Source organism: Scomber scombrus, chromosome 1 (genome assembly GCF_963691925.1).
Source record: "Scomber scombrus chromosome 1, fScoSco1.1, whole genome shotgun sequence".
Classification (NCBI taxonomy): domain Eukaryota; kingdom Metazoa; phylum Chordata; class Actinopteri; order Scombriformes; family Scombridae; genus Scomber; species Scomber scombrus.
The window spans coordinates 16950718-16964300 of NC_084970.1; the positions used below are offsets into that span (position 1 = coordinate 16950718).

At 39.3% G+C, this 13583-nt stretch overlaps 1 protein-coding gene across 3 annotated transcripts; it reads right to left on the bottom strand.

The window, feature by feature from the left end:
* Positions 1-264: 264 nt before the first annotated feature.
* wt1b (WT1 transcription factor b) lies at positions 265-7887 on the bottom strand. Of its 3 annotated transcripts, XM_062421778.1 has the most exons (9): positions 7212-7887; positions 5185-5307; positions 4550-4649; positions 2991-3071; positions 2568-2676; positions 2291-2438; positions 1698-1787; positions 1223-1315; positions 265-1054 (listed from the first exon to the last, which is right to left on the bottom strand). In XM_062421778.1, the coding sequence occupies exons 1-9, from the start codon at positions 7618-7620 to the stop codon at positions 933-935; spliced, it is 1275 nt and encodes a 424-aa protein (XP_062277762.1). In that variant the 5' UTR covers positions 7621-7887; the 3' UTR covers positions 265-932. The 3 variants fall into 3 exon arrangements, with proteins under 3 accessions (XP_062277762.1, XP_062277781.1, XP_062277771.1); XM_062421797.1 differs by lacking the exon at positions 2991-3071 and having other exon boundaries at positions 2568-2673; XM_062421787.1 differs by lacking the exon at positions 2991-3071.
* Between the last annotated feature and the right edge of the window lie 5696 nt (positions 7888-13583).

Below are 13583 nucleotides of genomic sequence, written 5' to 3' on the forward strand. Positions count from 1 at the left end.
TTTTCTAATGAGATTTATTGGGCTCCAGATGTTCCTAGTTATGAAGATGTGTGTTAGAAATTTAGGGGGGTGAGACCTGCACCCTGTCAGAGTCACAGTGGGGTGCTGTTTTACTGTCTGTCACGCCCCCACCATCAGCACTCATAGGTGGCCTCTTAACCTGACAACACCAACACTCTCTCTACCACATAACACACACACACACACACACACACACACACACACACACACACACACACACACACACACACACACACACACACACACACACACACACGCACACACAAGCACTCACTCGTACCCTTGACGATGTGGATCATTTTTATACATTTACAAAACATACAAAATACAAAAGTAATGTCTATAAAAGTAAGCAAATACACCACATATATACAACGTTATTAGGTGAGTATCATCATCAAGAATATAAAGATGTTCAAATTGCCCAAAGCAAAAAATAAAAAATAATATGTGAAAAATATGTGTTCAAATTCATGGACAAAAAGTGACACATTGTCCATTACCTAAATCCAGTTTACATGGTCCAGCACATTTTCAAGGTGACACAATTTTAGCAATAAAACAAGAAGCCAGTGCAAGTGTATTAAAGTATCAAAAAAAGTGAATCAACATTTTCCTCATCTCATATTAAATGCTTCTTCTTGGCTCAGAAAGACTGTGCTATTTTACCCTTTCAAAGTCCAATAAACAAAATGAGTGCTAGTTGAGGTGCATCTTGAAGATCTTGTGGATCATCAGTGAGTCTGTTCTCCCGAAGTCTCGTGGCTGAGGGAGGCATCAGCTGTGCTCACCACCACCGCAAGTCTGGCATGGCACCATAACCCATGACCAGGCTCCAAGTGTCTTTCTCTACTAGCTGGCACAACATATTGTCACCTTCCTCTTTGTCGTCCTCCTCCTCCTTTCCCTGCTCAGATGGCAGGCTGCAGCTTGGTCAGGTTCCTCTGGTGCATGCTGTGGTGGCGCACCAGCTCGTCAGAGCGGGCAAACTTCTTCTGACAGTTGGACCAGCGGCAGGTAAAGGGCTTCTCACCTGACAAAGAGGGGACGAACAAGGAAAAACGGAGGAAAATCATTGCTTTAGAGTGAATTCAACTCTTGGAATGACTTGCTGTGCATGAATCAACATCAGAGGGGCCATCTTTAAAAGAGTATCTCACTGGGAGAAGAATGCAGAGGTAGAAAATAAAGGTATACGCACTTGTTTTACCTGTATGAGTCCGAGTGTGCGTCTTAAGGTGGTCTGACCGTGAAAACTTTCTCTGACATGTCTCGCACTGAAAGGGCTTCACTCCTATGTATAGTGTTAAATGGTTGGACAGAAACAGAAATAAGAAGAATAGGGTGAGGCCAAGGTCAAAAGTTTCAATTTACTGGATTGGATTGTGCAATCACCATTTGAGACTGAAAGCATTACAAATGACATGTTTAGGGGTAGATTTCGAAGTTTCAACACATCTTTGAGTCTCTCTCATTTAACATACTTGTTTTCCATGTTGGCTTATATATTTAGGGAAAATAAAGATGTTGCCCACTTTTGACACACTATATGTTAACAGCAACGCAGTAAACATTAATTTGTTGTTAGAGATAGTTTCTTAAGTTGTATATTGTACAATTTGAAGTGCAGTAAAAGGAGAAGTGAGAAAGGGAACTCATACAGCAGTGTACAGTACCTGTGTGTCTGCGCTGGTGTCTCTTCAACTGATCTGAGCGAGAAAATCTGCGGCCGCAGTCTGTGAAATCACATTGATAAGGCTTCTCTCCTGCAACATAAGTCCCCAAATCATCATCATTATCAACATTATCATCATCATGGTTAAACAAATTCCAAGCTGTTTAGATAATTGGTACCAGATATACCCCCAATATTGCATATTCATATCTCTCTCTTCCTTTATGCACCATCAAAATGCCAACATCAGGCTAGTTTTGCCTTTTATCGATGATGTTGTTATGAGCATTTATGTTATTAATCTTGGGAAAGTCGACTGAGCATACACAAACTTTATCAGATTTAATAAAAACATTTGTCTCTCCCATTTTAATACCACCACCCTAATGTTGTGCATTTCATACTTAACTTCAACAGTCTGTATGAATCTAATAGATAGATAGATAGATAGATAGATAGATAGATAGATGCAACTTTATCGTGATCAGCTGCTCTCACACACATAAACATATATTCAATATGTTTATGTGTATTGTAATGTATTTATTTATCAACAGAAGCATTTTTAAGCCTGAGTGAGTAATCATATCTCACCTGTGTGTTTGCGGCCGTGCATCTGCAGATGTGAAAGTTTGAAGTATCTCTTGCTGCAGCCAGGATAAGCACACACAAATGGACGCTTCTCATTGGCGTCTGATGACCTCACAACCGGAGGAGGAATACCAGGTACCCGTCTAACATCCTTTGAGAAAGAGAAGTCAGAATAGAGAGAGAGCTTACTATTTGAGATGTTCATATTGTATATTCATTTACTGTAGTCTGTACATTTATTTGCATCTGTGTGAGCATGCATATGTTTTGTTTGACTGACCTGAAGTCCTCTGAAGACACTGTGTGCATGTATGTGGTACTGGGCACTGACGAGCATGGGTGGAGGCGGTGCTATGGGTTCAGTGTCATAGTTAGTTGCATGGCCACTGCTGGGCAGGAGCAAAATGAAAATAATTAATACACAAACAGTGAAAATGTTTGGTGCAGAATTAACAGCTTCAGCATAGCAAAGGTTTTGATAGATTTGTCAGATCTATTTTCGCAAAAGCTTAAATAAGTATTTAAAGCATATAGAAATACAAGACTGCCCACAATCACACATTATTATGTTTTTCTCCACTATCTGACTTCCGTAGGCAGTGGGCCAACAGCCATCTGGTCAAATCCTCCTCTTCCTCCTATTCTGCACCATCACAAAAGCCGGTTAAGACTCAAGGATTGTTTTTGTTTTTTTAAAGCTCACCTCTTCATGGAAGATGCAAGACTGTTCATTTGGTTCCATGTTACGCACTCCAGCTGAGATGCCATTTGGTACAGGTTATCACTGAGTAAAAAATACAGCACAGTCATGAGCACCAATATTTCTGTTAAAATATTGGATTTACTTCTATTTTTTTTAATCTGTGGATTAATTTTTTTACAATATATGTTAAGACCTTAAATTACTTGTAATGTATGGCAATGTGTTACCATACATTAAAAGATTAATGAACAGGATTAGCTCTGAGAAAGATAGAGAAAATATGTTTTTGTTTAATCTTTCTTACTTTATTCATCCTGAAATTCGAAAACACGGCAAAATGTATGATACTGTGCATTCTTCCTGCTACTTTTCTGCCCTTGTATGGCTTATAAAGACATTTCATTCAGGGGGAACTCCAAATGGTTCATTTATTAGCACATCCTCTCCACCCACCACTCTCCTCGCTGGCTTCATTAAGAAACATGGGCTCTGAGCCATTCTTTACCTTGGCACATCACGCTTGTGCACACACACACACACACACACACACACACACACACACACACACACACACACACACACACACACACACACACACACACACACACACACACACCTATAGCGCAGAAACACACACACTGGGAGATGCGATTGTGCACTCTGCGGGGGTGAGTGCCTCCGTGCCTAGTACACCATGGACCATTGCATGACATCACCCTGTCCTCAGTATCATTGAGGCGGGAAACAGTTTCGGGGGAATTCTGGACAGCATTCCTTGAGAAGTCCTTGAGGGAAGCATCGCGATGGCTCGCTAATCAGCTCTGAACTATGGTACACTGTGGAAAGACTCACTGATATCGGACATATATACACTGTGTGTGTGCATGTGCATGTCTCTGTGTTTGTTTGAGGGTTTCCAGTTCATGCCATGAGCTCTAACAACAGTGAAGTCTTCCCTTGTGTTATCAGCTGCTGTTCCAGTATTTGGGTTGCACATGTTCCTTTTCTCTAATAACATTGCAGGGTGGCATTTAAAGAATTTCATCCTAATTTACCCTTAGAGATGTTATGCATCCAAATGAAAACAAGTTGGAAACACATTCAGAGATTAAAAAAGCAGATTCTCAGCCTTTAACTAACCCGCACCCCCCACCCCCCACTAAATTCTCACTTTCACTGAGCTTGTCTTTTTTACTTTTCTCCTCATTTTTCCGCAGGGTGGACGCGCAGACACATCAGTAGTAGATCACTTAGTGTTTGTTTTGGCCTGCAGAGCAGCAGTGGGCAGCACTTAACCTCAGAACAAATTAGTATTCACAATCCAGGCGGTGCAGAGGCAGACACAGGGCTTAACATAGGATCAGAGAGAGTTCACACTTCTAAAAATTACTAGCAAGTGAGTGAGCTGCATGTGGTGTTAGTGGAAAGAACCTGACATTAATCAATGAGTGAGGAGTCTGAAAACTTTTGGGAAGAGTGGGGTTGTTCCAAAAGGGGACTCAAGGCAGCAGGAGTCAAATACAGTAATAATAAATGCATGCAGGGACAAATAATTGTACCTGTTGTAGTTTCTCAGCAGCAGAGCTTGGCTGCTCGGACAGGTTTCTGAAGGATTGTGACAACCAAACATGGGAGGAGGAGCCGGGTACTGCTGGTCAACTGCATATAACAAAATATAAATGTTATCAAAGCTCAAGCTGCATGCTTTCCATTCTCCAGCAGCTGTTTATATTCTCATTGTATGCTCTGTCTCTCATGTACACTTATAAAAATATACTTATAATATTATTACAGCTTCATTTAAGAGGTAGACGCACAGCTCCTCTTTTCAAAGAAAGAACGGGTCAATCAGAAACAGTGGTCCTTTTCAGGTTCACATAGTATATTAGTCCCCAGATAGTTTTTGACATTCCAGCAGAGTCACATAAAGCTGTTTCCTCAAGTTGTCATTTCCAGAGTCATTAACCATATGTTTAAAGAGCGAGAGGAAGAGTGTGTTTATGTATGCTTGCGTACATGGCTGCGTTTGGACGGCCCAGACAGAGATGGAGAGAGAGATGAAGGAAAGTGGGTGAGAGTGATTTTCTTGTGATATGAAAAATGACGGGTTACTTTATATAACCTTGCTTTGACATGACAGTCTTCCAGTCTCTGAGTCAATTTAGTGAGAAGACGCCAGGATGCAGGCAGTTACCTATGTTGTTTAGTGGTGACTGTGTGTCTTCGTGTTTGAAGGACAGACTGGAGAGCTGAGGGTTGTGGTGAGATGGAGTGTGACCGTAACTGGGGTTGCTGTCAAAACCCACGGCTCCATAACCTGAGAGAAAACAAAAAAGAGAAGCAATGGAAAGTTAAAATGATTTTATTTGCCTGGTCAAGTCATTAGATTACTGTCTCGCAAATGTCTGTAACATTCTGAAAGTCTCCAGTATTTGATCAGTTATCTGAATCCTGCTGGTAGTAGCTCTTAGTCCCTGGCAGGGTTACCACAGAGAGACATTCATCAAACTACTAAATCCTCTTTCCTTGTAACATATTCTTTTTTCCCCCCATTTATCTTTGGCCTTGTGGTTGCAATATTTATGGCAGGTGGAAAAAAGAAATCTGGCACAGACAGATGTGATGAGCTACTGTAGATTTTTCTCTGAAAAAAAGGTTGAGGAGTAATGAATTGCATGTATGCTAACTAAATTACAGTTAGAACACTGAAAAAAATTGTAACAGCGACTCAACACTTGTATAACTAGTTATTTGAGCGCTATTCATTAGGACAGCACAGCATGTTAAAGCCAAATGTTATATTTGAGAAAGGTTTGTAAAAACTAAATGATCATACGCACTTATGCAATGGGTTTGCAACATTTATTGCACGTACACATACAGTATTCAGGCTGCTATATACTGCGTCATACCAAAGAGGGATGTTGAAAAGCTTCTGAGAAAAATGACTCACAAACTCTTACTTAAATCTGTGTAGCCTGTTGAGCATTTTATCACTTCATCAAAAACTAGTTTCCACAAAGCAAATAAGGCTCACTGCATGCTGTCTCTAACAGTCACATCACCAGACACACACACAGGTTTAAACCTCTGACCTGAGTAATGAGCCCCAACAGGCAACTGGCACAAGCTTTGTTTACAGTAAAGGTACAGACATCATATCTATGTTAACGCTACCCAGGAAGGAAGAAAATTAAGTTTGATTTTGGATTAAGGTTCCAGATAAATAACAAATTAAATGTGACAAGTCCACTATGATTAATCAACCAATCACAAATGTATCAATGGAAGAAATAAGGCAAACTTATGATTCATGTGTTCTATTTTTTCACAGGGCGAGCAGCCAGATCTCACTTGCTGTATGAGAGACTCTTCTGAGGAAATCCTTCTGAATTCTTCTTTTTGTTTTTTCTCTCATTCTAGCTGAGGAGGCTGCTTGGCACGGCAATTGTGGTCATGTGGTCATTATCCTAACAACAGTAAAAACACATGTTTTAAAAAAACTTTCCATGTAATATGCTAAATTTGTATATGCCACTAAGATCAAACCTCTGCTCAAAGTAACTTATTCACAATCAGCTGCAACCTGAGTGGGCTTTCAGGTTTTGTGTGTACTCGTAGAGTACTTATTTTATTTAATTAACTCTAATTAAGTGGGTGAATTTGAAGTTTAAGTAAATGCAATATTATAACCATTTGAAGGTTTATTGCATTTGACAAAAAAGAATGACAGAGACAGTGTTAAGGCCTGGTGTGAAAATAAATAATCTACCTTATTATCTGTTCTTAATTATCAATTCAGCGCAATGAGTAATTTAAGCTGATGCCATAACAGTTGTTGATATTATGCTGCTAACTGAATCTGTTCATTTTGTGCTGAACAGCTTTGTAAACATCACTGTAAAGGAAGTGTAACCAATCTATGCCAGAGTGCTACCAGAAAGTTGTCCTATTCCTGACAAGGGACAGAGTGACCCGTTAGAGCACAAAACATCCTGTTCAGACAAAACACTGTTGACAGATCCTAAACATGTACATATACATCATGAGCACATGTCATGCAGAAATTTAGAAAAGACTCTGACTTCTAATAAAACCTGGACTTTATTGATTGGGGTGTAAGAAATGACAGCTTCTCATTTTACACTTGCATAATATTAAACTGATAAGAGAAGACAGAGTTGAGGTGAGTGAGATGAGACTTGGGATGTGCATGCTTACCCTGGTTCCTGGGTGCAGGGGGGCTGTCCACACAGCCAGGCAGGTAGGTTCCATTGGGAAAAACCCCTGCAGTTGGTTCTCCAAAGGCCCCGACCCGACAGGGGCCTGAGCCTGTAAATTGGCCTGAGAAGTGCACTGTGAATGCCCCAAGTCCACAGTGAGGGTCCTCTATAGGGTCAGTGGTCCCCCAACCCGGTTCCTGCTTGATGAGGGAGTGGTGGGAGGGCAGGGAGCTGTAGGGAGAGCCAGGATGGAGGTCCAGCAGTTGAGTCCACTGGCCGCTGCCAACAGACATTCCGCAGCCACCACCAGCTCCTGGTAGGGAGGGCACTGGGGGTCCTGGAGGTAAGAGAGTCAGATCTCGAACATCTGACCCCATTGACATGGCTCCACACGGTTCAGTCAGCATTGGGTTGCAGATTGAGAAAGTCCGAAGACGTGAAGGTACTCCAGTAGAAGAATCAGCTGGCAGATTAAAAAAGTCACACAGTAATAGGCACACTCTCCAGCAAATACAAATATCAGCAGCCACAGTACACTAAGAAGCCATCTTTCCCACCTCCAGGGATTAAGTCAATAATAAGAAATAAATTAATGATGTCTTGATAACCAAAATCTGGGTGCCAAATCTCCTTGAGTATCTGCAGCGGGGTTGGAGTGGGAGTCTGTGAAGGTAACAGTGCCTTGTCCTTCTGTCTCAATAATGTCTGGCTTTCCTTAGTCTCCTGAAGGCTCAAATACTGCGAAACTCATTGGACAGGGGGAGGAGCGAGCATGTCTGAGAGGAAGATGACTCTCTTGCCTTGCCCCAGCCAACACACACTGCACTTCTGAGTAGATTCTGACTAAGGACATATTTGCATGAGCGGGTGTTTCTTCTTATCCTGTGTCCAAGTTCAAGTGTTGCTCATAATGAATGTTTGTGTTAGCGTGTGAGAATGCCTGCAAGTAAGAAATGTTTCTTAACTTCTCTGAAAATGAAGAGCAGCACTGAAGTAAGGGTTTAAAGAATGGAACAGCTTTTTGACTTTTAGTAAATAAACAAGCAATTGTCCTCATCATGCTGATGTCTACGTGTGTTCGCACAAATTGTTTCTTATGGTCCATATATTTGGAACATTTTGATATTTAACTTCCAGTGTTTGTACATCAAAGAAAATTCTGGATATCTGAACATGTACAATTCAGTAAAAATTACATACGTTCAAAGCTTTGCAAAAAAAGATTTTTTAAAAAGAAAGCAAAACTGAGAGGTTTTGTATTCCATAAACTATTGACCACAGCTGACATTAATCATTATTTCTGACTCTTCTGACTCGTGTTTTCTGAAATGTACCAGACTTTCAAAATAAGTTAACTGGATGAGGCAACAATATCAACAAAATAGGAAAAAGTAGATGAGTCACAAGAATAAAAAAAAGTGATTTTTTTTTCATTATATTGGATCAAAGTTTAAAAATTGCTAGTTTAAAAAAACACTGGGATATGCTGACTGGTTAAAAACAATTATTTAGCACACACATTTATTATTCAGAACAACATGTAGAAAATGTGGAATGAATTCTCCCAATTTGGAAATAGCACTGTTTGGCTAAAAGCAACTCATACATACTGCGTGGCCTTGGAACACTGCCACATCACACAAGCGGATAATTATTTATTAGTAGCGGAGAGAGGGAGTTCAGTGTGTGTGTGTGTTTGTGTTTGTGTGTGTGTGTGTGTGTGTGCTCCAGTACTTAAGAGATCGAGGTTTTGACCTTAACTCAAGCTTAACTCAACGTGAAACTACACAGGAATGCAGTGAAATATGCTTATAAACTCAAGACAGCTGCTGTGGATCTTTTAACATTATAATATTTGTTTGATCAGCTCCTGGGTTACTCCCTTCATTAAAAGCTTAAAACAGTGACAGTTTGTTACAAATCAGTGCCTTGTAAAACATGCTACATTTGGGTGGATTTAATTATGGTTGATTCATAAGACGATCCCACCAATCTTGAAAACTGACAACAAATTGCACCTCCCATTGTTAGTATTATGTACTACAAAAGTCACTAAAATATGATTTAAAAGTTGTGAACAGTCATTAAGATTACGAAGTGATAGGGAATCATACTGAAAATCTTGAAATGCAGATTGTGTACAGTATATGAGCTGGACATGTTCATCATCATACTTATAAAAAAATATTTTCTGGATATTATATGACATGATTATTTCTTTATGAAGGATCCCCAGCTTGTCTCCTCGTAATCTCTGTTTTTCTTTACTGTCTATGTGGATATTTTTAAAATTATATTGTACAATGGTTCTTACACTCCAGAGGACAGGAGCGAAAATAAAAAGTAACTTTTGTGATATCTGTACATTCAGAACTCTCTTTACTCTTGAATTAATGGCCAGCTGGACAGCTTTGTCATTTAGACTGTGATATGGTGGACAACGATACATTTCCCACCAATTAACTAATTTTACCGAGTGATTTCATTCATCTTATGATATCATGTACTGATTTCTATAGAGCATTAAACATCCACTGCACATTTGAGATAGAAGACCAGGGACAATGAAGTGAGGTGCAGAGTGTTAGCCAGTTCCTGTCATAACCATCTGGAATATTAATCTAGGATTCCAGTGAACATGAGTGACCCCTAATTCAACTTACAAATAAATGGTGATGCAAGGGTGTGGGGTAAGAGGGACATTTGAAATGATAAAGAAAGTTATTTTACAGAAATAAGTTTTCAAGAAAAGTGATGATCGGGTGTCAAACTGCTGAGGTGACTTAACGTAGACTGCTGTTGTTGTGTTCTCTGTCATTATTGCACAATGTCACTGATGTATCCTTTTATCGTCACTTGATTCACTTTTTGTGACTTTCCTGAGTAAAGATCAGCTGAAGGATTTTTTGCTGCAGCTCTGCAGATAGTGCAGTATTTAGTGTAATGATCACAAAGTGACTGGGTAGTGAACATTCAGACTGCTGATATCTGACAAGCAGTAACAGTAGCTTGATAAAATGTTTAAGACAAACCTTCCATCTTAGGTTTTATTTGCTATTTTGAGGCATATCATCTCCCATGGGTATGACATTGATCTTGTACTTCATTCCAGCTTGTATTTACCCAGTTTTTGCACAATATATATAACAATCTTACAATTTGAGCATATCTGATGACATGCAGTACAAGGTTCATATCTAATACAAATGCCTCTGAAAGCTAAATTCAGATCTTGCTGGGTGGTTTGTGGTCATGGAGAAGATGAAGTGCTCTCTGACTTACTCTATTCTGGGAAATAGTGTAAAGGCAAACCCGTATCCCTGAAGAACACCCAGACATTCAGAGGATGTCCATGTACTGTAGCTGACTTGAAAATGGTAGCATAGAAAATTAATTTCTCCCAAAACAATTTGAAAACCTTCCGTGGTCCACCCACTACAAACAAACACAGACTAAAATAATTTACTACATGTACAAAAGGTTGTGGCACAACTGAAAGTATCTTGCCAAAAATCAGAGAAAGAGGAATACAAAAAAAAAGCAGTGCCTCTGAGCCAAGGCAAATGCTGGATGTGCCTTCCCCCGTCTTTAGCGGGTATTCATCAAAGGTGACGGGGTCAGGAGAAAACAACCCTTTCAGTCCCTATGACGGATGGCAGTCCCCAAATACACCCATTCTTCAGATCAATCTGTGGTTAACTCAGGGTTTAAAACAACATCAGCGTAGAGAGGAAGGGAAATGGTCAATACTGCCTCTGACCCTTAGCAAGAAATACACAAGACCCTAACTTTCTACAGCACGATGAGCAAAAGGGAATTTGAGAAGGTTTTGGATGGATGAAAAATTACACAGATATGTGACCTGGCAAGAAAAAGAAACAAGTTTTTCCATTTTAATAAACATCTGTGTTCGTGATACTGCATCTTAAGATAGACAGGTTATAAAGCTGTTTCTTTTTAAATCGAGAGCGCTGAATGAGTAAAATGATGGCTTATAAGGCTACACTTTAAATATACAAATAATCAGGTTCAAAATTGCTGCAACATGATCATCAAAACAGCCTTTGAGAGAGAAAGAACTGCCAAACAGGTGTTATTTTGATATGCTGACAGTGGCATAAAAAGGCCCAGTCCTTCAATTCTCTGTGTGGGCATGGAAACAAGGAGATAACAAGCCCAACAGCAGTGTGCTGTAATGATTCATCATTTCCCCTCTATCTGCCTCTGGCCTCTAGAAAATGGTTACTACTTAAAACATAACGCAGGCAGAACAACATGTCTTCCCTTGCTACTTTCTCATCACAGCCGCTTTGTGAAAGCAAGGCTTCAGCTCTTTTACTTTGAGAGCTGGATTTGCGAGATCATGACATCAAAAGATTACATGAGAATCCATCTTGTCAGGCTACAAGTTATGCACTTGTTGTGACCAATGTTGCAAATCCAACTGCCTTGCAAGGTAAGATGCTGATAGACAGTGATAGATATATGGTTCATCCAATCACCTGCCACGTATTTTTTAGATAGATAGATAGATAGATAGATAGATAGATAGATAGATAGATAGATAGATAGATAGATAGATAGATAGATAGATAGATAGATAGATAGATAGATAGATAGATAGATAGATAGATAGATAGATAGATAGATAGATAGATAGATAGATAGATAGATAGATAGATAGATAGATACTTTATTGATCATGAAGGAAAATATTTTTTATAAACTACCTGTCCTTTTCCAAACAGTTTCCAAGCGTGACTTCTCAGATGGTTCTGTGTAACAAACCATCCGCTGTGTCAGGTTACCTACTCTGTCAGATAAACACAATCTGAACATATAAATTCATAATCAGTCACAGCTCTCTACATTTAAGAATACATTTGTATGCGTTCATATTATGTATGCTATTAATTACTGCTGAAGACAATACCACATTTTGAAAACAGTATCCAGTGCTTTAAACAATGTAGTCATTGTTCCCTCTCCTCTCATGCAAAACAATCGCTAGTTTTTAATTCTCTCTCATATCAACTCTGAGCACTCTTCAAAGAGCTGGATATCAGACTGGAGATAAGAAACAGAGAAGAAAGATCAGTGGGAGAGGAGGCTTTTTCAGAGGGTTCATGTGTCAGACACAACACTGCTACAGTGATGTTTCACACACCAGTACTCCTTCATCTTACTGGTCACCTTTCCCCTCTCTCCCCCGAATTCATGCTCTCCACCTGCTCATTATCAGTTGTTGCAGAAGCTTATACGTTCATATTTTAAACGAAGGGATAAAAACACTCAAACTACTTCATAATGAAAATCATCCCAGAACTTGAACGCATTGCTAGTTTTAAACAAATCTAGCAACATGTGAGCCTGTCTGTGTCACTCAGCCCAAAGCGCATTGTTTCCAACTGAAGACATACATCTTTAAAAATGGGCCACAAATGTAAACTTTAATTAAAAAAAAAAAAAACACCTGGACACTGAATGTTTTCATGAAAAGCTACTCAAACAGGATTATATTGATTTAATTGTTCAGTTGTAAAATTCTGTTTACATGCCTGGAAATATATCTATTCATCAAAGATTACTTACAAAAAACAAAGGTGATGTTGACCTTTCCCAAATTAAAGATAAACATGATAATTGTTATAAACAGCATATAGCAGTATAAATCAAAAATATTTCCATGTTATTATATCACTATACATCCTACTGATGGATTTGCATAGAAGTTGTAACTGAAATGTAGACAGTAAAATTGCTGTAAAGAGGAGTCAGCAAAGAATATGAATAATTACTAAAATCATCAGTGGCTTATGACATGCTGTCATCATCAAACTAAACATCAGAGGCTGGAATAAGACGACACAGTGGGATGACCTTCATACCTTGAATTCTGAGGAATTTTCATTAGTTTCTCTTCTTTTGCATATGCATTTTAGAACTGAAATCCATATGTCAGTGGAGTCAAAAGTGTGTTGTTGAAATTTGCAAAATAACCTATGCCTCATCCCAGCAGGTGCCCATGTGTCAGTATCAAGGCCAGTCTTAATCAGTTATTTACAGTAAACCATAACCTCTTCCACTCTACTGTCACACCCTAACAGCTGTGGACAGGGCGTAAGCAGTCATCAGAAAATGTTTCAGATATCTCTAGTGGTTAGTGTCTGTTGTCATACCCCTGAGCCTCATTCTGAGGGCTAGACACGCAAACATTTAGTGGATGACTCAGTGATGAGAAAGAATAAAAATGACCACAATCAGTACTGAATGTTAACCTCTGACACTTGATTTAAGGGAAATGCAACTTTCCAGCAACTTTCTCAATCCCAGCAAGACAATATACTTTAGGTCTGGTGTTAATGAAAAT

What these genes read in the sequence shown, in the direction of transcription:
- wt1b (XM_062421778.1), bottom strand. Translation starts at nt 7,620, where the DNA reads ATGCTGACTGAACCGTGTGGAGCCATGTCAATGGGGTCAGATGTTCGA. An exon ending in CCCTGCACCCAGGAACCAGG is followed by an intron (nt 5,308 to 7,211) that starts GTAAGCATGCAC and finishes GTTTTCTCTCAG; the next exon opens with GTTATGGAGCCGTGGGTTTT. An exon ending in CTTGCATCTTCCATGAAGAG is followed by an intron (nt 2,677 to 2,990) that starts GTGAGCTTTAAA and finishes GCTCCTGCCCAG; the next exon opens with CAGTGGCCATGCAACTAACT.